The sequence below is a fragment of the Neodiprion virginianus genome, chromosome 5 (assembly GCF_021901495.1).
Source record: "Neodiprion virginianus isolate iyNeoVirg1 chromosome 5, iyNeoVirg1.1, whole genome shotgun sequence".
Lineage (NCBI taxonomy): Eukaryota > Metazoa > Arthropoda > Insecta > Hymenoptera > Diprionidae > Neodiprion > Neodiprion virginianus.
In genome coordinates this window covers 29,115,456-29,141,425 of record NC_060881.1, presented here as the reverse complement: position 1 = coordinate 29,141,425, position 25,970 = coordinate 29,115,456, and the positions used below count along the sequence as shown (strand labels likewise).

At 43.3% G+C, this 25,970-nt stretch overlaps 1 protein-coding gene and 1 long non-coding RNA gene across 2 annotated transcripts in view; one reads left to right on the top strand and one right to left on the bottom strand.

The window, feature by feature from the left end:
* LOC124305857 (uncharacterized) overlaps nt 1-18,760 on the top strand; it is a 53,297-nt gene extending 34,537 nt beyond the window's left edge. The window contains exons 2-3 of the long non-coding RNA XR_006908462.1: nt 5,373-5,498; nt 18,280-18,760. This is a non-coding gene — a long non-coding RNA (uncharacterized LOC124305857). The remainder of the gene's footprint in view (nt 1-5,372; nt 5,499-18,279) is intronic.
* LOC124305849 (inactive tyrosine-protein kinase 7-like) lies at nt 195-25,449 on the bottom strand. The gene is made up of 9 exons (XM_046765768.1): nt 25,116-25,449; nt 19,060-19,374; nt 7,039-7,162; nt 6,519-6,952; nt 6,122-6,418; nt 5,395-5,958; nt 4,934-5,209; nt 4,330-4,515; nt 195-4,233 (listed from the first exon to the last, which is right to left on the bottom strand). The coding sequence occupies exons 1-9, from the start codon at nt 25,156-25,158 to the stop codon at nt 3,185-3,187; spliced, it is 3,288 nt and encodes a 1,095-aa protein (XP_046621724.1). The 5' UTR covers nt 25,159-25,449; the 3' UTR covers nt 195-3,184.
* Nucleotides 25,450-25,970: the final 521 nt, after the last annotated feature.

Sequence of the window (25,970 nt, the reverse complement as noted above, 5' to 3'; positions counted from 1 at the left end):
GTCGAAGGTGTACGTTATACCCTGTGTTTAAAAAAAAAAAATCAAACTAAAATCAATCTTCAATTTTCTCAGATCTTAAAACCAAATCACCGACTTTCAACTTACGGACGCTTTCGAAAATTTAATCAAGTTTTCACATACTAATTGCAATACCGAGTTTGCCCAACAGTTTTTTTTTTTTTTTTGTTTTTTATTCGCACACAAGTACAGTCGGATCACGATATTGCAATAACACACGCACAGTAAAAAACTGAGAATATTTTTCTGGGTTGACAGAGAAAGCACATTATTATAAAACTAAATCATCACGGTCTCAAGCGATGAATATATGATGCAGGTGATTATATTATCAGTATATAAATTTTAATATAATCCGACAGCTTAATATGTGATTATACGTATGAATTCATGAATATTATTATTGGCAGTGTTTGTAAGCCTATAGTTATGTATTTATGCGTATGAATATGTGAGTGATTATTACAATATATGAGTAATCGATAAATAAGCTGCAAAGCGTACATTCATTCTTGCAGACCATCTGTATAAAAAGATCAAGTCAACCCTGTTTTTTTTTTTTTTTTTTTTTTCTTTCAAATTCGTTAATTACAACCGGGACAATTATTTATTGTTTCTCGGCTGTTGGTTGTCCATGAAAATATGAAGCACTTTCCCTGTTCCATTACGATCTTGTTTCATTTCAACATTACGTCGTTCATTCGATCTTGACGAGTGTCGCTTCGGGTTAGGTTACGCCTATAAAAATTACGTCAAAAATTAAACGACTAAAAAAAGACTTGTTGTTTAACCACGTTCGATTTCGTATTAAAAAATGGCACTTACTACCTAACTGTTTCAAATGCGTTGACAATTGAACGTTAAAATTTGTCGCGGTTCTGTATTTGTTGGATAAATATTTAGCTTTCAAAAATGTTTCACACTGGTCGCAAAAGCCGCAGCAACAGAGACAGGTGTCTGAAGCACATTTATAATGTATAACATATATGCATAATATCTAAATGGTAAATACTAATTTATTTATTACTTTATTGTTATTATATTATTATTATTATTAGTATTATTATTATTGTTATCGTTATTTTTAATACTATTATTACCGTTATCGTTATTTTTCATCATGCGGTGGATTTTATACTGTGTACGTACGTATTTGATACAACACAAAATTTATAACGTATATGCGCAATTATATAGGTTTTTTTTACCAATGAGCATGTCGATATTATTTAATGTTATGAAATAAATTATATTTTATTTACACTCAAATAGCCTCTAATAAGGCCATTGTAGATTTATTACCGTCATTGAATTAAAAAAAAAAAAATTCACAAATACAAAAACTTGATGAAATTGAAATTTTTTTTTTTTTCTAATTATTACTTGAGCAGGCAGCATTAGATTCCTTTCATTTGCCGAAGTTAACTTTTTTTTTCTTCTGACTGAATCAGACCTCTTAAGAGATCACGAAACTGCACATTGCTCGATCGGAAACGGAATATTTGCGTTTTTTCTTATTTTTTTTTTTTTAACATAACCAGACTTCCTGTTAAAAATTCCCGAGCAATTGATTGAAGCAATTGAAATTACTCTCATTATTATCATCGTCCTAAATTTCACTCGAAGTTTATTCTTATCATTATATATAGTACGTATCTTGCATGGAAAAACAAAAAAGAAAATTACAAAGAAATAACGCCACAGAAGTATTTTTCATCGTGAATATGAATGTTTGAGTATTTTCAGTCTCGAGTTGTATCCGGTGTAAAATTTGGATACTCTGTTACAGTTTTTAGTCATATTCGTACGATACGTCAGGATACGAGTTGAAAAGAATGGATTCATTCGTGCAATCGCATCAATACATGCGCTATAGTAGTCACATATTTCATGCGACGTACATGTTATACATAAAAAATTTACAACTTCGTTTAAATTCGATTAATTTTTTTATGTACAAGGCCATTTTTTTTTTTTTTTTTTTTTTAAATTGTTTTATTTCATTAATCCTCCCTGTGTAAAATTATTTTATCGATTTTATCGTTAAATTGTAATCGATTGTGATTCTGTGGCCCTTTTTTGGTCGAGTTGGATAGTAGAAATCGTATGAGTAAATTTAGGTGTTTTTCTCCGACTTGATATGATGGCGTTACTTGCCTAATTTTAATGCAACGTTTAAAAAAATTCTGCCGCATATTCAAGTATGTATAATATAAGTACGTTATATTGTTATGTTTAAAATTATTCGATGTTAGATGAATCAGACTTAGAATTAATCCTACTTTCGACGATGATTACAAAATATTGTATTGTATTGTAGGTATACTCTAACCTTTTCTCGGAGTGATATTATCGTTATTATTATTAATGCTATCGATTACTGGTGTAATATTACGGTTTTCGTGCATTTTATATCGGTTAAAGTTCGTAGGCTTATGCGAAATCGGTATTGAACGGGGCGGAGTTACTATCGGATATAAATATTGTTTTATCCTTAGAGAGCTAATGGACGATTTCGAATACTGCAACTGCGCCAATCACTCATCCACCAATTGAAGTCAGTTGGTGCAAATTTTTTCACATCCACAGAGGAACGCGAATTTTTCAATTTCGCGACCTTGCCACAGGTAGTTGACAATAAAATTTTCTGCTGAACATTTCGTAACCGGTATAATCACTTGCGGAATTTTTCGTTCAAAAATCAATTCATCAAATACAAATTTATAATCTTGAACGAGAGCTTTCTAATTGAGACAAATATCCGAAGATATGTTTACTTTGAGCAAGAGTCGATTCCGTCACAGCAATTTCATTCGTATAGATTCTAGTGTCGATGTTAATCAGGGTTTAGAAAAAAACAAAGTGGGAAAGATCTTTTTTTCCTCAATTTTAGATTCGAAACGGTGAGAGTACAAACCGACTGTCAAAGATGACCGATTTCGTGTCTGTCAAAGAATCTTATCCAAATCTTGAGTATCAAATCGAAGGTCATTGGACGCGTTACAGTATTTCTTTTTCTTTTTTTTTTTTTTTTTTATTCTTTGAGAATTTACTTTCCGTTAGAAAAAAAGATACAAGTGAAAAGGATAGAATTAAGATAAAAAATATGTATATGTGTTAAAAATAAAAGAAAAAAAAGGAATATAAATTAAAAAAAAATAATAGCCTACGTTGAAAGGCAGCTATCTACAACAATTTCGCCTAATTTAATAACAACATCGTCGAAAGTAGGACGTTCCCTGGGATCGTTGGCCCAGCAGGTTGCCTGAAGCTCCTGAAGGGCCGGAGGCGCTGCCTTGTGGGCCTTCCAGCCGAGTCTCTGAGTTTTAAGCTGCGAAAGCACGGAGTCGTCGTTGAGCTTGTTGAAGGGCAGCTCGCCCTGGTGGAACATCTCCCACACTAGGCAGGAGAACGAGTAGACGTCGCTCTTCGTCGAGTACTCGTCCTCGTAAACCGCCTCGTAGGGAAGCCACCTTAGAGGGATGACCCGGTTGCGATGTTTCGCGTACTCCTGATGGTAGGGCTCCTTTGTCATGCAAGGGAACGATATCTTGATAGAAAAATTGCTCGATATCAGGCAGTTCCTTGCGGCTATGTCCTTGTGAACAAGTCGGTTGTCCGCGACGTGTTTCAGTCCCTTTGCTGCCTGGATGGAGAGGGACAATATCTGGGCAACCGAGAGCTGGGGGACCCGCTTTTTCGCGTCGTGAGTCGGGCTGGAACCGCTGTCCTTCCGCGAGGCGATCAAGAACTGTTTGAGGTCACCCCAATCCGTGTACTCGAGGAGCATGTAGTGCGGTTCTTTTTCTCTGCACAGGCCAACGAGCTTCGCGACGTTTTCGTGGCTCAGTTTGTGCAGCAGATCGAGTTCTCGCTTGAACTCCTGCAACGCGTTCTCGTCCTTCGTGCTTGTCAGGCTCTTTATCATCACCAGGGTCTCCTTCTCTCCCTCGACCTGGTACTTTGAGCGAAATACGTCGCCGAACTCCCCGCGTCCCAGTGGCTTTGGATCCTTGAGGTTGCTCCGGGATACCGCGATCTTGTCGTAGCTCGATTTAGACTTCTTAGAGTGATTGCTGCTTTGGCTCTGCGCTGTGTCCGCACCGTCACTTCTATGGGAATCTCTGTTTTCATTCTTCTTCGCTGACGATGTTTTGTGGTTAGTTTCTTTCAGCTCCGTTTGCTCATCGTGCACGTCTCCGTTCTCCAGTTTTTCTGCGGGGAAAAGTGTCGCGTACGGATCAGTACTAGATTTAAATCTACGCGTAATTGACGTCGTCGTGATGCTATTTTGGCGACATTCGCAAATACCTTCAGCTTGCTCTTGCAGGTATTGCTGCTTCCTGCGCTTTCTCCTGTAACGACAGTACAGCATCAACCCGACCACCAAAACCATGTACGCTGCTGCTGCGCCCAGCGTTATGATCACTGTTCTTCCCATCATTGATTCATCCTCTTCGTTATTCATGTCCATATCCGAGCGGTAGCCATCTCCAGCTGTAGAAATTGAAATAAAAAATTCATTCTCAACAGGTCTACACTGTAATACTAGTTCTAGTAGATATGATTGTGAGACGGGATTAACGGGCAGGAATGGAAAATAGTTTGTCTTCTTTTTGGTACACCGAATGACTGATAAAGAAGGTATCCCAGGCTGATACCTCTGATTTGATTTACTTTGTAATATCTTACAGTAGTCTGAAAAATTAAGTGACACGTATTTTTTTTTTTTGTCTGCCATTAAACACTTCAAGGGGCTGAAAACGATCCCCAAAGATGTGCCCCGAACGAGGTGATTTCTTGATGTGCTTGATGTATTTGAATCAAACTAACGCTGAAATGTTTTATTAACGAATGGAGACATTTCATTTCAGTACAGTACCCTGTCAAAATTTTAGCGTCGTTGTCCACTTACGTCGTACGATTAGCTGAACTTCTTTCGTCCTGAGTCCCCCGCTGTTTCCGGCGATACAACCGTAGTTTCCCTCGTCTGCGAGATACACCTCTCGGATGTAGAGGCTTCCATTTTGTAGCACCTGAAAACGAGGGCTTTCCAAATCGTTAGATTTCAAATTTTTCATCCACTGTATCTTTGGCTTAGGATCTCCCTCAGCGGAGCAGTCAATCATTACGGAGTGTCCCTCGATAGCCTCTGTCAGATTTTGGGGCTGCACGGTGAACTTGGGAGCAACTGTTGGGGAGAATTACACACAATGAAATTCGAAACTCAGCACGCACTGAAGTGTTTTGATCCTTGTTTCGGATTGTTTTGCATTAAGAATCATCGCCAATCGTGAGATCTCACTTTTGATGTTACGATCTTACATAAGCTAATGAATACTTCATTGTTTCAGATAAACGAGCGGAGTTACTCACTGACAACGTCGATGGTGATGGTGTGATTTATGGATCCCTGACTGTTTGTCGCCAAACACGTGTATCTCCCTTTGTCGTCCTCAACAACGCCGTTGAAGTGCAAGGTACCGTTTATGTCTTGAACATGCGGGGGGAACTCAGTGCCATTTCCTTCTTTTATCCACTTCACAGTGGGCTCGGTAGCGCCGTGCGCTTTGCAGTAAACCTTGCTCGTCGAGCCGAGTTCGAGTCGTTCGTTATAGAGAGAAGAGAACTTTAGCTTTTCCTTTACCGCGAGCTCGGCATGCTGGGAAAATACCGATGGAAAACCCTTGGTGAATATCTCGCACTTGTAGCTACCCTTGTCCGACAAGTCGACGCTTTTTAAGAAAAGAGTTACGTTCCCCCGGCTGTCCGATACCCGGTGCCTCACCGGACCTCCGCTCTCTCGGAGTGGTTCACCGTCTTTCAGCCACCGGACGTGCGTGATTGGCGATTCCATTCCAACGTACGAACAGGACAATGTTGCTGGATCTCCTTCCGTAACGGTTATCGATTCTGGCGAGGAGACCAGGCTCGGGGGAGCTGATAAAGAGAGGAAATAAAAGTTTTTAAGATGAGAGGTCTTGTTTGTTTGCGACCTCATTGGTCGATTTCACTTCAAGTCCGGGAAACTTGTCTCAATGCTAAAATCAATCGGACTATAAACTTATAGCGAACGAAACGGTTCCAATTCATCTCCACTCACTGGATATGGCGACCTGAACACTCATCGCCGTTTCTCCTGCTAAATTTTCGGCAACGCAGGTGTAATTTCCATCATCTTCGTCCAAACGTGCCTTGCTGATTATCAGTGTGTTATCCTGGACTCTGACCACTCCGGAATCGCTTATGATGTGTCCATCCGGATTCTTCCAGTAGACTTTAGGTCGCGGAAGACCGGATGGTTCCAAACAGCTTATCTGCAGCTCCTGATGTTCGCCCACTATAGCCAGTTGGTTGGATAAGGCTGGTTCGAACGATGTGATGGATAGGTTCCTCAGATCTGAAAAACGCAAGAGAATTCAGCATCGAATTACAACGAGGGTTTATTATTATTATTCAGGGTTCTCGGCGATCTATTCATTGCCGTCGTGTTTACTCACAAGCAATTTGCAACTCGGCGGAATAGACTTGCAAAGTTTCGCCTCTCGGTCCGTGACACGAATACATTCCCTGATCACGATGCTCCGCGGCCAGAATTACCAGGGTACCATTTTCGTACACTATTTTCTCGTCGTCAGATTCAAGGGGTCCATTGTTGTCAAAGAACCACTGCACTGTGTCGGCATTTTCGTATTGGCAATGAAAGAAGGCCGGCTCACCACGCTTTGCTATTATATTCTGCGGTACGGTCTTTATCGTTGCTGTGTCGTTACTCGGTATCACAAGGGGAAAATTTTTTCCCACTGGCGAAGAACCGACTTCGTTACGCGCCTGGCACGTGTACACTCCGTTGTCATCGGTGCTTGATTTATGGATGTGAAGCTTCTTCTTCTTGATCTCGATTCGCTCCGACTTTGACACACGTTCCGAGTTTCTGTAATATATGTAGTGGCGCATTTTAAAATCTCGCACCGTGACGGATTTAATTCACTGTTTTGGGTTCAAATGAAAAAAGCTTACTTGAACCATTCGTAGCGCATGTCTCCCGATCCTTCAACGTGGCATTTGAGCTCGATATCGATACCCGCCTTTAGAAGGTTTGGAAACTTTGGTAGTTGCAGTTGAACGTCAGCTTCGCTTATCCCTAAGGACAAAACATAAAATATATCAGTTTAGCCAGAGATTAAGAGATAGTGAGAGAGAAAGAGAGCTGGTCTCATGTTCTTCGTGAAATGATTAATCTTTGATGAGTAATCTTCATTATATTTTTATTCTGCGATATAAGTTATTGTAGTTGATTTAGTTTTCACGATAATTGTTGAAGATCTTCATTCTTCACTTATAAATGTTATACAGTGTATAATAGGCGAAAACATAGTTCAGTACACTGTTAGAGAAATTTAAGTAAACACAGACATTAGTCTCAGCAGATTCACTTTATATTTGTGTTATTTGTTACATTTTTCATTTAATTTGTAATTTTCAGTGGTTTTGACTTACTATTAGTAATACATTGGAAAATAGTTAAATCGACCCAAGAAATTTCGTGGACCTGCTGGGACGTTTTCTTGTTTAACGGTGTATATTTGGTTCCGTAAGTTAAAGATGAGGTGGGATTTGATCCTTTTTTATTTAAATTTCACTCCATACGAGACGCGCGCGTTTCTTGATTACAGCCTGTCGTGGCATTGTGAGTATTTTTCTTTGCTTTCGTTTTTGTCCCGAGCACTTGGAGAGCAGTCAAAGACCGAAGTGCGTGGCCATTTGACGCCGGTGAAGGGTCCGAGGTGGTGTGAGCATTAGGCTCAAAGAGGGAATCTGGCAAAGTGAATTTGCGGTAAAAGAGTGTGAGACAATGGTACAATAAATAGTAAATTGCGTGAATGCTCGACGGTCTGGTAAGTAAGGGGGTACGTGCTGCGTTCCGCAATTGCGGAAGTGCCGCCCGGTGACGAGCGGGTGGAGCAACAGTCTCTGTAACTTACTTTACACACTTAACTCCGCGTCCGGGCGGTCGGGTGGGCTTCAATCCTTTGCAGGTGGCGCTCCCGTGGCGTAGCCGCTTTGCGGGATGGTTTACAGCCTGCTTTCATACCGGCCACTCGACTCTCTTTCTCTCGAAGTCTCGGCTATACTCGGAAAGCCGTGTTTAAACGCACAAACGACATCATCGAGATCAAAGGGACCGCGCCTGCAACATCGCGTGGAGCGCGAAGAGACAGAAGGAAAGAGAGAGAAAAAGAGAGTAGCGTTTATTATTATCATCTCCCGCGCAAGATTAACTTTCGTGTAAACACGACCGTGGAACGGGACGAGGTGGAGCCAGAAGAGAAGACCGAGACTTGGACAACAGCAACGTGCGACAGCCAACGGGCGTCGAATCTCCAACACGTTTTACTATCTCGTCTCGGCCTTTGGCTCAAGTAACTATCTGAACCAGGAGTACGTTACAAATGAAGCCAGCTACACTGACAGCATCGCTCCGTGATGAGGCCGACCTCTCGAGTCGTCAGGGGAATAGGTGACGACTGAGGAGTAGAAATAGATACAGAAAGAAGGGAGAGAAAAAATTCGAAAGAGGCTGTACTTTAAAGGTTCTCGTCTAGCGTGTGCGCAATCTCTTGGGAACAACAAAATTATGTTCTCGTGAAAGACGTGAAACAAATGGGAGCCGTTTCCACAGCATAATGATATACCAAACTTTATCTGAATAATTAATCTTTCCTCTAGATTTAAGCAACGTAAATGTGTCGACAGAACCATTCGGATCTTTACTGCACGGATGGCTTATGGGATGAATGAAATTGTGGATCGTTAAGGGTACCGAAGGTCAGAGATTGGCATCTTCGTGCGAATGCGATGAATTCTGAGTATAGCTGAAGGTACCGTTACAGACTTGAACTGTTGGTGAAATGCAGAAGCGGTAGATTTTCATCATCAGGATAAGGAAAAGTGAGAAAGACGAAGAGAGTTGGAGTGAAAGAGGCGATGTAAGAAAGGGAAGCTGTAATGTAAACGCGTTTTAGGGAAGCAGCGGAAGCAGCGACCGCTGCAGCGATCCGCGGGATGAAGGACTTGAAAGAAGACCGCTGTAGCGTTGAGACGGAGAGATCGCCTTGGCTTGGGGTGGGTGGTCCAAGGAGGTGGCAGGCGCTACTATTTATCCTAGGCGAGCAAACAAACGACGCCAGCGCGGGTCTCAACCCGCAAGCTGCGTCCAAAGCTGGCTGTCGCAAAGCCAGCGACGGCAGCCACGGCTTCTCCAGTCCTGCAGGTTTAAACAGTTCAATTACGTCAACACGCTTCAAGTCCGTTGGTCCTGGAACCCCCGTTTTCAGAGACACTTCACACGGAAGTGTACGTCCATGATACGCGGTACAAAAGGAAGAGAAATACTCTGCCAAAGCGAAACCATCAGCTTCACCGAAGCGTCAAAGTCCTCGGAACACTATGCACATGGGATTTGGCTAGACCGATTCTAGCTACTATTAATTTCTAAGTAACACGAGTTCAGACATTTGTTAAAAGAATTCAGATGTTTATGAAAGGAGTGTTCCGTTGCGATGTTTCGAGAATCGCTTGGTACACAAAGTTATTCGAAAAGACATGGTGGTGGTCTGTCTTATATAATGCATATTGTGGATGAATGAAATGATTCTTAAATTAGTCTGCTTTCAATCTTATCCAACTGATGAGTGAGAGAGTTTCGTTCAATGCCTTGCAGATGGCTTTTATGATGTCTTAATGACGTCTGGTGGTATTTCAAGAATATTCCGCGAAGAGGTGCACGCCTTTACGGTGTCTTGATTTTCCAATGCAATCCGAACTGTTATTCAGTACGAAACGGACGCCCTAATGATGACCAGCGGATTCCTTAGTAAGCTCCGAACAGTCTGATGGGTTGCCTCAAGTTTTATAGATAGTGCAAAAGTTCCATGAAGAAACTTTCAAGGTTCGCTTCTCGGATGTCTTCTTTACACGAACAGGATAACGAAGTGTGCCAATGTTGCACAAAATTCTATGATACCCATGAGAAAGTAGTTGCCGAAAGTGGATTACTTCGAAGATTTGCAAATTGAAATTGGAAGCGAGTCAGTAAGTTACCTAAAAAGAAGTACAGAAGGGTAAACTGCACATGGATACACTTGTGGCAGGTCTTCAAAGTCTAAAATAGTCATGCACCGAAATGCGAACCTATCTCTTACGTGTCTCTGAACGGAAGTACGTAACGTGTGTAACTCGACAGGGAGATACACACATCACGGTTGTGCGATACCTGCATCGTACACATTTGACCCGGGGAAGGTGAAGGAGCAGCCAATTGGCGTGTGGATCCAGGGGAAAGTGGAGATGCTCGCGGCCGGCGTCGAGGGGCTGCCAGCGACGGCGTTGCCAGGGTAACGAAAGGCTGGGGCGACGGGATCGTGAGGGTGAACGAGGCAAGGGAACGGCGGGAGGGAAAGGAAGGACAGCGAGGGGTTCGGGGCAACGGGAAGGGAAGGCACGGTCGATGCAAACCCACCATAAAGTTTTATGGGCCCGGCTCTCGGCAGTCGGCCCTCCAGACTGTACACCTAGCTGCTGCCACCGCCGCCGCTCGCTATCCTGTCCGCCTGCTGCCCCAGCACGTCGTCTGTCTACACTCGGCACGTTGAGCGCTCTCTATTCTCCTCTCCCTCTCTCGCTGTCCGCACATATACACGCACAATGAACGTAGATGCATATGCCCACGAATACCCGGGTACCACCAACTCGGCGAGGCTTGTCAGCGTAAGGAGTCGACGCTGATGGGGAAGCAGGGATTTCGCGGGTGAGGGAAACGGCCGTGAGCCCTTGCAGATGATGGGGTGGGACGCGTTTGCTGAGAGTCAAGGGCCTGAAAATCAGGCTGAAATCCACCCCGAATTTAAGTTGGGCTAGGCTCCGGAGCTCGCTGGGGGCGATAAGTACCCATTCGCGAAGTTACCCAAGGTACCCACCAACCTACCGAGTCACGATGTGCCCTCATACCGGGACTCCACACTCTGCCACTGTAGAAGTTGAACGGCAGTGCACCATGCTGGGGCTTCTTTCGAAGCATGGCGTCCGACAAAACCCACGAAACCGGAGAAGCCCTTGTTTTTTTTTTTTTTACTTGACTTAGCTGGTCACTGACAAGCCCATTAGCACTAGTACTTGATGCGCAATTCTTGGACTGTAAACTGTCAGGACTAACCAGGTTACACATCTATCATGGCTTTTGAACAAATCTAACGGGCTCGGCGTGGTGGATTTCGTAAGGTGCATAAAATACCTACTGATGACAATTCATCATGCGGAGTGGAAACAAAAGTACTTAGTGAAAAACTTGGAAGGTATGATGGAGTCGCTGGTAAAGGATGTACGATGTGGATGTATGGTTTCCTCGAAGGTGGCTTCACCCTCTGGCCGATTCGCTTTCCGATGAGAACTCCTCGTGGAGATATATAGCCGCTGCTTTCATAGTCCCCGCAGCCCGGTCGCGAGCCGGTGACTTCTTACGCCGGTTGGGATAATAATTATACCACCCTGACGAGTTTCGTATTCTACAAGCTCGTCGCTGGTATCTGTACGCGGCGCACGTTTCTGATATCTGGCTCACCAGGGGGCGGAATTCCCGTCTCTTTGAATTAGGAGGTCGCGTGAAGACAAGACGGTGCGAAACTCTCCGCAAACCACTGCAGGGTGCAGGTGCGCGCGCGTGTTCATAGTGTCAACTGTTTATGGAAAGACGTGGAGGTCGGTGACTCTTGTTCGCGAGTTGAATTTCATTGCAAGTTACTATGTTGAAATTTCAACTTAGAATTTATTTCCCAGCATGAATTTTTTGCTCGTTATCAGTTGAACATTTCAGCATTCATTTTACATCGTTGACAAATTTATAAAACGAATCCATGTGTAATGGTTCGTTCAAGTCGTTGAACGACCATGATTCAGCAGATACACCTCAGTAAACGGGAATACTAATTATGCATACCAATCGGCGGTGATCACTGGAGATCTTGTAGGTGTTCCGTGATTTATCCGCTCTCCGGATTGATTGTCGAGAGACGAAGCTTTATCAAGACGGATGGCGAGTGTCAAGTGATTTTCAATTTCCGTTGCTTTTTTCAGTAGTTCTTGGCCGTCTCACTGTTACAGCTGAACGTCGATAAATCGATACTAATCGGTGACCATAGACGTTCCAGATGTAATGTCGATGGCAGTCCAAATTGTTATGCGTGTCTTGTTTCAGAATGGTGCAGAATTGAGTAATCGCATTACACGGTTTAAAAGTATAGTCTGTACCTGCAGGTGAAACAGTCAAGTATAAATTGCAGTAGTTTCACATCAAATATTCGTCACTGCATCTTAGACCCGCCACTTTGAATTTACCTGCTATATTCGCAACTGCTGTATACCGGGTATTGCAGATACGAGCTTTTTAGCAGTGGTAATATATGTAACAGTATACAGATTAAAGTAACGAATACGAAGCGAATAATCACTCCCTCATCCGTTTAATCATCGTTTTCTCTTTAACCCGGTAGATGGATACATTTGTACATGTAGCTACGCATAGACTTTATACCACAGCAATACGAAGATGAAAGCAGCTTTGCGGTTCACGCCCTGCATTCACAGATATGGGGTGCATCGTTCGAAAGTGGTGCACATGAAATCAAACAACTACGTGGTCCAGATACATCATTTCCAAAAGAGTTGATGCAATCACTGGCCTTTCTCGCTCTTGAAGCTAGGATCCATACTGCAGCAATGCGTTACCATTTTGTAATTGTGTACTATGGCTCGGCATCCATGGAGCTTGTGTCTGTCGGAGAATGATCAGTTTTTGTCTGAGTCGCTGCTGCACATATAGATCCCTCTTCTAATCACGTTTTAACTTGGACGTTGTCGTGAAGTGCAAGCCAGTGGTTGAATAAAAGCTTGAATACAGTGTTTGACGAACGTTCTTTCGAGTTACAAATATTGCTTGAGATTATTGAAAATCACAGTCATTTTCCGGATGCATCTGCAATGGCATTCAATACAATTCCGAGAACCTAATCGATGTGGTGGAGACATTGGTCTCATTTGCATTACGAATTGACTCAAACGAATTTTATCCGTTTCGGGTCTTTCAGCGTCTACCCTGTCATGAGACACGATATTTTCTTTCTGATTCTTGTTTTCAACTATAAAGTAAATATCATTAGGTGACGAGGTCCGTTTGCGCGAGATCGGCTGCAGCGAAACTTTAGTCACACCTTTTTCAGCGGGTATGGCAATACTGACGTATAAATGAGAGTGACGTTAAAGTGAAATACCTAAATATTCCAAACCTTCGTTATTGAAAGATGAAACAGTTATGAGTTTCACGATTTTCGATTAAAAAGTAGGCTGTAATAAGACTTGACTGAACAGAGAACAGTGCTATGTGATGGAATACGTGGCTTATACATGTGAGAAACGTACAAGTGAAATATTCTCACATGGTTGATAGGCAAAAATTTCCAGGATCAAAAAAATTTTACGTATAAACGAGGATAACTTTGCAATGTGAAACGTGTAACTTAGGTTTTACTGTACAACCGCAACGGTTTTTGCACGTCTAAGGGCGGTGAATGGCGGTGGCCTTTGGCGCTGTGATTTACAGGGTCGTATCGAGGATCTCCAATTGCAAGTACGACCCGCGATCGCACTTCGAAGCCTGCATTCGCCATGGCCGCAAGTCGCGTTGCAGTAACGCCGTTGAACAAAGAGGTCCCTGTTACAGCTCGCAGGATATTCAAGTGAAACTGTGCTGGTTGTCTGTCTGTACGACGCACTGGCGGAAAGAACTAGGTACGTTCGTAGGAATGTTTGTGATCGTTCCTTTTCTCTTCGCCCTGCTTACGCCCCGTCGCGTTTTCCGGTACAGTTGAATGAGAGCTAGGAAGACAAAGGGCGGTGTACGCGTACAAACAATAAACTATCGCGATAAAATCGAGAGAGTAAGAGAGAGAGAGAGAGAGACAGAGAGAGAGAGGAAACGAGCCAAAGAAAGAGGTGAAATAAAGAAGGAAAGGAAAAATTCGTCGAAATTACGGATGCGAGATTAACGGTGAATGGAATTTCTTTCATCTCTACGTTTTATTTTGCTGGATTAAACACTTCTCTTGACTCCATACACGATTTACTTTTTTCAAACTTGCAGAGGTTACAAATTTTCTTACGAAGTGAATGTTTTCCATCTCGTTTCTCACTTATGCAGTATTTCTCTGTATTAAGAAATCAACTCGAACCACCCTATATACGCGCGGCACAATAGGCGCACCGGGTATAATACGAGAAAACGCGTCCTCGTTCAGTCGACGGTATGTGTGCAGTGTTTTAAAAATGAAAGAGCCTGAGGCAGACTCAACGATTAGCTCACTCAGGTCGAACCAGAGCGCGCGAAACCTCCAGCTACGGTGCAAAAAACTCCAGAGGCGAGACAATGAAAATGCAAACCCCCTTACGAATTGAGTTCCCAGCTCTATCCAGGACCCTGTGTATAGGCACCCACTGTTCCACAGTTTGCGAACCACCGGAGCACCCACGATCCTTTGGATTCGCAATTCCAAATTCCAATTCCCCGGTGTATCCATCGATTAAATTGTTATAATTGGGCAGTGGTGGTTCGAAAATATGAAACTAGGAGTCGGTAATCAAGTCTTCGAACTTGTTAGACGTTGATCGATACCTCTTTCCATTGCCAGTGCTCAATGTCTGAGTCAGCATTGGACAGTATGGGCCGTTAAAGAATCAGACCATTGTTAGACCAACGACGGGTCGAAACGTTTGACACAAACATTGGTTTTGTTCATGAAGACCTAGATTTCCAAGATTCTTCTTTCATATACATCGAGGTCAAGATCATTTCTACGTATCGTTAGACCAACACTCCAATTTCTTTGGCAGTATATAATTCGGAGCTCCGGAGGTAGATGCTGGTATGTTTTTGTCAACTGCAGCAGGTTTCGGGATTAGGTGATCTGGTCGTGCCGAACTGATATTCAATTTGGGAAGCTTCCAAGCTCGATAGCATGATTACCGGTCGACGTAATAGCGCCATCTAGACTTGTGCCTATCCAGCAGTGAGGCGATGATCTCGTTACGGGTAAGCAGTAGGGGGTGTATCTACCTCGTGAAATGGAAACCCCTTCGCCCGTGAGTCGTCAAGCTGCTTCCACGCGCGACTATGAGATGTTATTTGTTTTATACAATATGTACTTTGCGAGCATGTGCACCTGTGCCTCTCTGGGTGCGTGTATATGCATGGCCATTATATTTTTGCTTCTCATTTTTGCCTCCGCAACCTCTTTCCATTACTCTTTCTGGTTATTTTTATTTTTTTATTTCACTTGTACAGCTATTGCCCTCATCTAGCTCTATCCAACTTGCATCGTCTCGTGCTTCGCTCCTTTTTTCCCTCTGTGCTTATGGGCATGTACCTTCTTTCCTTTTTTCTATCCCATGAAAGACTCTTTCACGTTATTAGCCCCTGGGTATCGCTTAGACTTCTTCTCTTACCAGAATTACCGGATGGAAATAGAAAAAGGAATGGTTTCCCATGCTTAACTTCACAACCCTCGAGGGATGCTCGGCAGTCTGGATTGTGCTATGAAAGTATAACCTCGTTTTTATTTGTGACTTGCCGAGTTGCAAGCTTTCCATCATCCGTTCGTCGAATCCTTCGGGTGGTGAAAAATCAAGGTCATAAAAAATTCACTTATGTTCCACTTAATTTTCGCCTCTTTCACTCACTCTCTCGCTTCAGGATTTCGCGGGTTTGTCGCTTACCTGTGTAAATAAATACACCGTGAGACGTGCGCTCGTGGATCACTGTCAGTCATCCGCCTGCAACCCTTGCATATACTCATATGAAAGGAAGAAGCGACGACGCCCACTCGAACTCGACGTGGAGAGTCTGATATTTTCACCATTGCTACACCCTAGCAGAGCGTGAAACGAGATCTTTTATACAATGCATACGTCTTGGCAACTGACAACCGAAGCGAAAACGAATATACATCTTATCGTGCGACTGCAGCAGCATTTTTAATACCACCCAATGTTAAAGTAAATACCTTGCGCAGTACAAAAGTGTCTGCTGACTTGAAAATACCGGGATTTCATTTCCAGGATGTAAAACATCATCGCAAAACTGCGTATCTGTAACTAACTTTGCGGCACTTGCATGTCAAAATTGAATGAGTTACACAATTGGCATGAAATGAGCAATTATTTTTCACCCTTTCGACGATGAAAGAAGCTCCTCTGTTGTATTGGCTACTGATTGCACTACGAATTTGTGAAGTTTCTCATACGCTCTATTCAAGGGTTTGTATTTTAGCGAGCTGGTTTGCAGCTAGTGTCGTATGTCACTTTACATGGATTACTAACCATCCATGAAACACTGGAGTTTGTGTAGGCATTTATACTTGTCGCCCTGTAATGAACGACAACTCTTTCCAACGTTATTTTTTCCACTTGAATGTTAATTTCGTCGCTATAGCACAATAAGGACCATGCTGTTTGTAGGCCGGCAGATGGGATACAGCTAATTACTAGAGACCATGTATTAGTAGGAAGAGTGCAGCTACAGTATACTACTTTACCTACGGATGTGCTCGGACGTCCAAGTAAATTATATATAAAGATGAGGTACAGATTTAATGCGAGAAGGATTTGAAGAGGAATTGAATTCAAACATTCTTTTCCACACTGCATGATTCTTTCGTCGTTTCTCAATTATTGTTCTCGAGTCGATATTCCTACACCTTTATGTACGAATACGAAGAACGAGGGTAACGCGGGTCGTTCACGTTTATTATCGTTATTTTTCTTCACCTCCTCAACGTTAAATTCAACAATCATGAACGTAACATGTTTAGGTACCTACTCGTTGAAACACGACTCCGGCAACGACTCGTTGAATATTTTACACCGCCTGAGTTGGATTGGCGAGAGGCAGGGTACGAGTGATCAATTAAAAATATCGTACCTATATACAGTATATCCGGGTAGAGCTTGCAGAGTTTCGCAAGTCGGTGCTGACTTACGGAGTCCATAACTTGTTTGTCAACTCGAACGAGAAAACTTAACGTTCGCCTGTATTAACTTTGGCAACCGGTAAACCCTTCGCGTAAATATTCAATAGCGATTGACGACGATGAAGAATGAAGTGTGTTTCCATTAATTTGTTGATTGTTTCTTTTATCATGAAATTGAAATCCGCATCGACGATCTTATCTATGCATGTCATCATCGTGTTTTGCTTTTTCATTTTCATAGTATAGTGGTTTATAAAAATTGATTGGATAATTAGTGTCCCCCTTCGGCGTGATGTGTCCGTAATTGGAAATAATTTGAAAAATGAATCGAGAATCATGACTTCGTGGAATTTGTGCACCGCGGCTTTCAATAATGAGGCGAGAATTTAGTATTTCGAAAGTGATATTACTGTGCGTTCCGCAACTTGTACAGGTATGAGTTGTATAAAAATCCGGTACACGCATTTATAATTTGAGAAGGGCCAGGCAGTATATATACGTGTACTAACGTTAATAGTAGCTACACGGCGTACGCTTAGCAAGTGGGTTGTGGAGGTTCAGTGGTAGTTGGCGGCGATGGTGCGAGAAAGTGAAGTGCCGGGGTGTAGTAATAATAATTATGAAACGATACATGATAACGAGGTGTCGGTGCGCTAACGACGCCCCCGCGCGGCGACGTCTCTTCGCGTAATAATAATATGTTTTTCTCATAATATTTTCATTACTTATTCCTGCTGCATATGTATACAAGTTGATATTACGAGTACGTGTATATATTATACATGTATATTGTATCCGGCCACCGGTGGCAACAGCGTGCTTTGCCTGCTTGGTGATATTTCGCGCGTTGGATTAAGGATGGAAGTAGAATGAAAAAAAGAAAAAATAATAATAAAGAAAGCATAGAAGGAAGGAAAAGAAGAAACTGGCGAAAAAAACGTTTCTTTCCCTCACTTGCTTTTTTTTCCTTTCCAGATACCCAGGGTGCGGTAACGTCTGCAGGCTATAATGCTGATTTGGTTCGTTTTACGAGGAAAAAACTGCTTCAGCAGCTTTTATAATACCCGGGATCATTAATATCATTGCGTTACTCGCGGCTTGTAGTTATACAAGTATACCTGTATTTACACCCCGTTTTATAAATGTGCGGAAAAATCTACTTTTCTGATACTCTCTCTCTCCGCAGTTATTCCTCCAGCGAGTCTGCTACTACTCTCATTCAATGCGTGCGGGGGGAGCCAAATACGCCTTTCTGTCAACGACGCGTCAGGAAGGAGTCGGGACCCTCCACACCACCATCGACTGGTGACGCTGTATATTCAATGGGGAAACACCCGCGGTTTTTATCTCTGATTGAAATTATCACATTGTGAAGGGGTGGCCGGAATTTACACTTTATCTACTTTTCATACCCCGTCTGAAATTCTTCCTCATACGTAATCGCGGTTGAAAAGGTCACCATTTGGTCTACCACCAACGATTGGAAAATTTTCAATCCACTTATAAAATTATCCTTTCACACTCATGCTAAAATCTTATTGTAACGGCTACGAAACGAACATAGTAAACGAGTGTCACAGATTCCCCATTTTCATGTTCCGAAGTGTCTAAACATGGTAACGATCACGATGTAATACGCATAGTAGCTGCTACCATGTTCATACGGTACCGTTCGCATGATATCTATTACAAAGTGTGTACATACATTTAATGTAATATAGAAATATTGAAAAACACGTTTATGATCTGTTTGGCGTGTTCATGGAAACAAGCATTGAAAACAAATTTCCTTCGAATTCTTCTACTTCATTGACGAAGTTTCATTCTTTTTCGTATCATACCGCCATTTATCGAATTCTCTGACCTCACCATGATTTCCGGGTTTTCCTTTACCAGTGACCACCATGCAACTCTCAAGTCACATAACCAGACCAACGCACAATGAAATATCGAACGGACAACTCACATTGAACGCTGATTGTCGCCGGTGAACTTTCGATGAAGAGACCGGTGAGGCGGTGGGTCGCTTTGCAGACGAAGCTTCCGCTGTCCGAGGTTCGGTCGACTCTGGTAATGACGAGGTCACCACCGTCCTGGTGTCGCCGGGGGCTTGGAGAGAGATCCTTACCCTCGAGGCTCCAGGAGTAGACGATATCGTTCCCAGACCCCGGGTCGACCTCGCATCTTAGTCTCACCGGAGTTCCTTCAGCCGCTGAGTGATCACCGGGACTCACGGAAAACGATAATCCAGGATCCCCGCTCTGAGCATCAGTCGGATCCACTGGAAGAAATGGAAAATCAATCTTCTTACTCAGTTTATTGAATCGTGTTGGGTTGGGTCAAGTTCATGGGTCGGATTATCTGTCTGATGGGCTTCTTGATTTGAAATTAATTGACAACTATGGAGTATCGCTTAGACTCTTGGGGATACCGAATGAACCTTGATAATGAAATGGAATGTGATTCTTGAACACGCTGTTCATCACTTTCGACATTCTGGCTCTAAAGTGTTTTCGATAAAAGTGATGAACTCGTGAACTAGTAAAGCCATCTTCTTCTAGTCAGATAACCTTTTTACTCACTTACTTCGTTGAATGGTGTTCGATTGGGTCAAGTTCATGGGTCGGATTATTTGTCTGATGGGCTTCTTGATTTGAAATTAATTGACAACTACGGGGTATCGCTTAGACTCTTGGGGATATCGAATGAATCTTGACAATAAAATGGAATGTGATTCTCGAACACGCTCTTCTTCACTTCCGACATTTTGGTTCTAAGGTGTTCTTAGTAAGAATGATGAACCCGTGAACTAGTTAAGCCAATATTAGAACGAACACTTGCCAGGTCTTTATGAACAGGATATAAATTCGTGTTCAAAAGTCTCTTGTATCATCCGTCGAAAGTGAGTGACGAATGCTCTTCCCGGTCCTAATTCTCAGAAATGAGGATTCATTTCGAGGGATAACGATCTTGAACTTTTGAGTGCAACTACACTGTCAGGGGAACATTGCGCATACTCCATTCCTGAGACGTTGAGTGATCTCTATCATTATTCATCAAAATCTAAGCAACGAGTCGGTTCTTTTTCTACTTCTGGCTTCTATTCTTCACCGATTTCGTCAAAGTCGATCAGTTGGCCATACATACATGTTTTTTTTTCACACGAAAGCTGCACGTCAGATACACACGCACGTGTGGCTATACGTGTATCGATCCTTCGGCTCGGAGCAAGCAGTTGTGTCATGCCATAAATCGTCCCGGACGGTCCCTCGCCCTTTTATCTGAGCTGCTATGCTGCGCGTCTACGTTACTCCGAGCCCTGATCGCGCTATAACTGCCCTATCTAGTCGTCCAGGTACACGGCCAGCTCTCCCCTGATCCCCTATTCCCCTGCTCGCTCTTGTTCGAATGTATAGTCCGTGCCAGTTGCGCCTTTAGTCCAACGAACCGAAATGCAACGATACCCGACGAATGGGAAGTGATCGTTGATTTGCAAGCTCACATTCCTACAGTATTGGGGGACAATCGAATGAAATTAATTTCCGTGAATTTCCGTCAGCTGATTTCTTTTTTCGTTTTAATTTTGAAAAATTTCTAAGTGAAAAACTACAGCTGGTTCCTTAGTTCCGAGTGTGCAGTACCTAAGTGATTACTCTAGGTCTTATTCAGCTGGCTTGCACTCTGCACGCTCCACGTTTGTAAGTTCAACTAGCCAGCTATCTCGAATGAAAAAGTTTCCTTCATTTGTTTTTTTTTTTGTTTGGCTCATCCTTTTTTTACTTCGTTTCGGGTGATAGGGGGGGGACACGAAGACGACGAATGACGAATCCAGGGATCTTCTCGAGGGCAGCATGCGCGAGCCGAGGTTGTCAGTCGTAAAAGACCTGGCTGTTTACTCCGCGAGGAGAAAATTTCACAAGAGCCAGTATACCATCCACTGACGGTTATCAGTCAGCCAGCCTTCCCTCGTCCCGTACGCATTTCTCTTATTTCGTTGGATCAACCAAACTCAAACTCTAACTTAGCGGTACGTACTTAGCGGCATTTGATGTTATACGAGCCGATGACTGACACGGAGCTGAGACCGAGTGGCGGGGGCCGCGTGCTGCTGGAGTTGGAAGTCTGCCGAACCCTTTTATCTTCTATCTATCCCCCGCTCCTTCCCAACAACTCGCTTTCTTTCCTCCTCTCGCTCTTTCTTTATCTCATTTTTCTTCTTACCTCTCGTATATATATATATATATATATATCTCCTTCTGGCCCAAGGAGCGGCTCGCGATTACTGCCCTGGATAATTCCTTCTATCGGTTAGCTTCAGCATTTACCGAAGCCTATTTTTACGAGGCTGACCCCATGGGAAACATCGCATTCTCAGTTTTATAGCTTTTTTTACCTAAGGTTATATCGCCGGATGAGAAGCCCACACGATTGCCTTCGAGATACACTTGTCGTGACTCATTTTTGGCCTTGATATTACCGCTGGTCATCGCCTTGGAACCTGATGAAAATATACTTCCGAACCAGAGCGAAGGAGGAAAAAAAGCGAAGAGAAATTTCTTTGATCCTCCGCACGCTGCGGCGGTATTGACTCCTCGTTCTCTACGGTGCAGGAAACATTCATTTCAATGCTCGATATACGTGAGCGATTCGATGAATCGACGCAGGTATAACAACGACGTGAAAAAACGATAACGAAGAACGACTCTGCAGATCCGCGAACCGACTCTTCCAATTATTTTCTTCCCGCTCATCACGTGGATGTCGCATCACCCGATGAATTCGAAATCAGTCTTTACATTTTTCAACACCCATCGAAAGTTGCCTACATCCCGACAGGCAGGTTCGATGGTCGATGGGAACCGGGATGCGCCAAAGTTACGTACCTAAGAGTTTCTCAACTTTATGCTGGTTTAAACTTCTACACCGCTAAAATTGACGCTAACGTGATGTTACGGATGAAAAAAGTTTACGGTCTCGAAAGTTTGGTATCTTTCACAAGTAATTTATGGTGAAAATTTCAAAATACTATATTAAAGTTGGAGCAAAATCGGAGATGGCGAGGGTTTGTCATGGAATGCCCAGTATCTACTTATAGGATGCTCGAAAACAATGGGAGGCTTATGATTTACTTTTTTGTTAATTTGCATCACATTTTTCCATTGTGCGGGTGGCTGTCCACGCATTCACGCGTAGTACCGACAAGATTTCCGTGAACGAAGATGGTACAGGTATACCTGCCTGCAGCCGCTGCACCACTGTGGCCTGCATGCGTCGAACAAAGAAGGTTTTAGTACCAAACACGTAAAAAAATGTGATGCCATTGAAAGGAAGACGGGCTTGAACCCTCGTCGGTAACCGGAGACGTGTAATTAGGACCACCGAACCAAGATGAATAGCGGAGTGAGTGGCTTGCCCGAGTGCATGGGGATATACACACTCACTCTGCACCGCCTCAGTGCTGTCTCAAGTATTAATAATTAATCCTAGTTGCATTGAAGGAAATTCATGAAAGTTGAAACAACTTTTATTTCTCGAATGGGTAGATAATATATGCACACTCTCGCGATCATCGTTTCGTTCTCCTGTCGTCCACCTTTCCTCATTGCACAAACTTCGTATGCCTGGTGGTAACTTCGATGTAGAGTTTAACGTTCTACTGTGTCATTTTCCAGGTTTCTTCATAGAGAGTTACATGCGGTTTCATGGTATAATACTGCCTTTAGATCAGTGTCCAGAATTTTACCTCCACTGCATTCCCACAACCGTCAGTAGTGGTACCACATGGAAAGTTGTGTAGCAGTTTCTTGGTGTACTGACTTCAGATCATGGACCAGAATCTTGTTTCTAGCTCATTCCCACAACCATCAATAGTACCACATGGAAAGTTGTGTAGCAGTTTCTTGGTGTACTGACGTCAGATCATGGAGCAGAATCTTGTCTCTACCTCATTGTCACAACCATCAGTATCGATTTGTTTGTACTTTGAGGATAACCCTTCTACGCCATAAACTGATCGTTCGAAACGGGTCGGAAAGCGTGGATTCAGTCATATGTTTTTCCCTCCTTGGTTCTTTGCAGTGGGTACCGTGGGCCCAACTGAAACCGTCGATGCAGGTGCCCGTTAATACGGTACTGGGCATTCTGCCCCACCTTTAGATCTCCGCTTACCTTTACCTTTACGACGAAGCGCGCAGGGCGCTCTCCTCCGATATTAGGTGGCTGCGGGATATAATATGCGGATCCCTCGAACCTGCAGCTCTCTTTCTCTCCCTCGCTCACTCTCTTATTTTGTCTTTTTCTAGCTTCCTTTGCGGCGTCTGCACACATCGAGCTCTGCTCTCCGTCCATGTGCGAGAGCTGCCTCTCGCAGGATTCTTCAACCGGTTTCTCATTCTCATCCCGCAGACGCGGCAGTGTTTGTCGGTAAGTTAAACACATCCACACCCGCACACATACATTCAATGACCAGAACTGTGGGTCTGAACTTTTTTATCAGCAACCCCATTGTATTGGTTGATCGGCTCATTGTGCCTCTACGCAGACTGACTACGGTAAAACCTCTTATACATAAGAACAATGCCATGGCTGCCGTCGTGGCCTAACGAACTGCGTCTGGTCTATGGTGCATAGATGGTGCAGGCGACCCATGGGGGCCAGTGCATAACGGACTGCAAGGGTTCGCAAAAAAGCAAACTCTCTCGGTCCGAAACTGTTTTACCCTTACGTTTCTGCTGCTCTAATGTCTGCATAGAGTTTTCGTGGTATTGCACAGGAAAACAATGGAAGAATCCCGCGTTGAAAATAAGTTTCGTAAGGTTATACTTTTGCACGTTCGCGAAGAAATATCGATCCAGTTCTAAGGGATGCTAACCGTTGATCCATAACTTCGTCTTTAGCTGACATGTCAATAGAATCTCGCGAAAATGGATGCTCGTATTTAGATTTTCCGACTGTGGTCGTAATCCTATCGCACGCACACCCAAAGAGACCAATTTGAAAATAAATACTTATTGCTTTATCTGCATTGAATCTACAACGTTTCTTTTCGTGTATTTAACGTAAAAACTGTGGAACGTGAATAATTGGACCCTAGATTCAATTTGGAGCTCCGCTATGTAACCCTTAATCTTTACTGTTATGACTCACGAACCGGCGTTTATGGCAAACGATAAAATACGTGAAACGAGCCTGATTAGACAAACAGGGGTTGGTTTTCCGGGAGGTGTTTTTTTTTTTTTCTCGTTATTCTTCTCGTTCCCTCTCTTTGAAAGGGAGGGTTTTGTGCGACGGGGTGACGCGCTGTTACAAAACTTCATATCCTCCCGTTCGCTCATGTAATTTCTGTCGAGGGTTCACTACTGCAACAACGATGAATCGTACACGCGATTGCAATTGCATAATTTAAACCCCAATTACACGACGACGACTTTAGCGCAAAAATTTGTTCGAAACATATTTTTATTCCCACTTTTTTTAAACGAGTTTATAATGTAAGACTTGCACGGCGTTAACGCCAATTAACTAATTGCCGCACGTATTACCCACAGATTACCTTGCAATTAAACGGTAAGTCACTTCTCTCGCGCTCTGTTCAAGTAGAAAAAAAATGTCGTTTTCATTATATAAAAAAAAAAAAAAAAAAAACAAAAGGGATAGATGGTAAACGAAAAACATACATGAATAAATGTAAATATTTCGTCGCGTTAATTGGCGGGGATGGGGCTTTGAAAATCAGACTCCGTAGCCGTGAGGACCTCGGGATTTCAACTCGGAAGGGAGGTCGGTCTCTGGCTCTGATGGCTCTGGATCGTAGTAACGCGTACATGCATGTATGTACTTGGGCCATGATTCATCCCTTGTTCGACCGTGCGTGGCGGGTGAGCAGCGAGAAAATTACAGTGTTGTGCGGGGTGAAACGGGAAAATATATATATATACACACATACACACACGCACATATATATATATATATATATGTTAGAAATTATAAGGGTGCAAAATATAATCAGCGCAAATTACTTACGGAAGAAGCTGCAGACTTGGATTAAAATCAGGATAAACCACATTGTCACTGTTTTTGGTATAAGAACGGCGCTTTGCCGGAGCGCCGGGAACCGATTCGCGTTTTCTTCTATATCCTTGCTCCCTTCCTACGTAGCGTTTTATTACTATTTTTAATACCGTAAACTGACAAACTGCGAAGGCTCTTTTCGACTCTCCGTCCCTTTTCTTCTCTCTTTTATCAAATACTCTCACGTAATTGTCATTTTTTTCACGACGCCGGGCTAAGTTTCAGTCAAAATTTAAGAACCAACATATCCGGCTATCCGGTTAGACGCCGGCCGGCTCAAACGAAACGACGCGCGGCACTGCTACTGGACGCCCTGAGACGGGAATACGAAACAACGCCGTCTGGTGATCGTTCGAAACAGTCCCGGTTCGATGCACTTTGGCCAAAGCTGCGCAGCGCGCGCCATTCGCTGCGCTGACGCGACTTACGGTAGTTCTGGTCGCACCAGCCGCTGTTTGAGGAGCTTTAGGGACTCTGCATGCCGGACCATTTACCCTCCGATGATACCAAGACTCTGTCTGATGGATCGTTCGTCGGTCTTGAACCATCGTTGACTCGATGCGTGACGTCACCGTGTTCAGGTAACGTTATATGTTGATCCTGACAACTCCGCGAGTAGAACTGCAGGCCCGAAAAGCTCAACGAGCGCGGCGTTATCTTCGGAAGATTAGCGCAGAGAATCAAGGATGTGGTGAATGAGTAGCCAAAATCGCTTCAAAAAATTACGGCCATTAAATTAAAGTATAATTTGGTGCCTTTGGTCACATGCCCCAATTTAAATTCATGTGCTTGATTTTTTTTTTTTTT

Excerpts from the sequence above, each read along its gene's own strand:
- LOC124305849 (XM_046765768.1), bottom strand. The coding sequence starts at position 25,158 with ATGTGGTTTATCCTGATTTTAATCCAAGTCTGCAGCTTCTTCC. Across the intron at positions 7,163-19,059 it reads GGCGACAATCAGCGTTCAAT|GGATAAGCGAAGCTGACGTT; the intron begins GTGAGTTGTCCG and ends TTTTGTCCTTAG. Across the intron at positions 4,516-4,933 it reads AGTTCAGCTAATCGTACGAC|CTGGAGATGGCTACCGCTCG; the intron begins GTAAGTGGACAA and ends CAATTTCTACAG.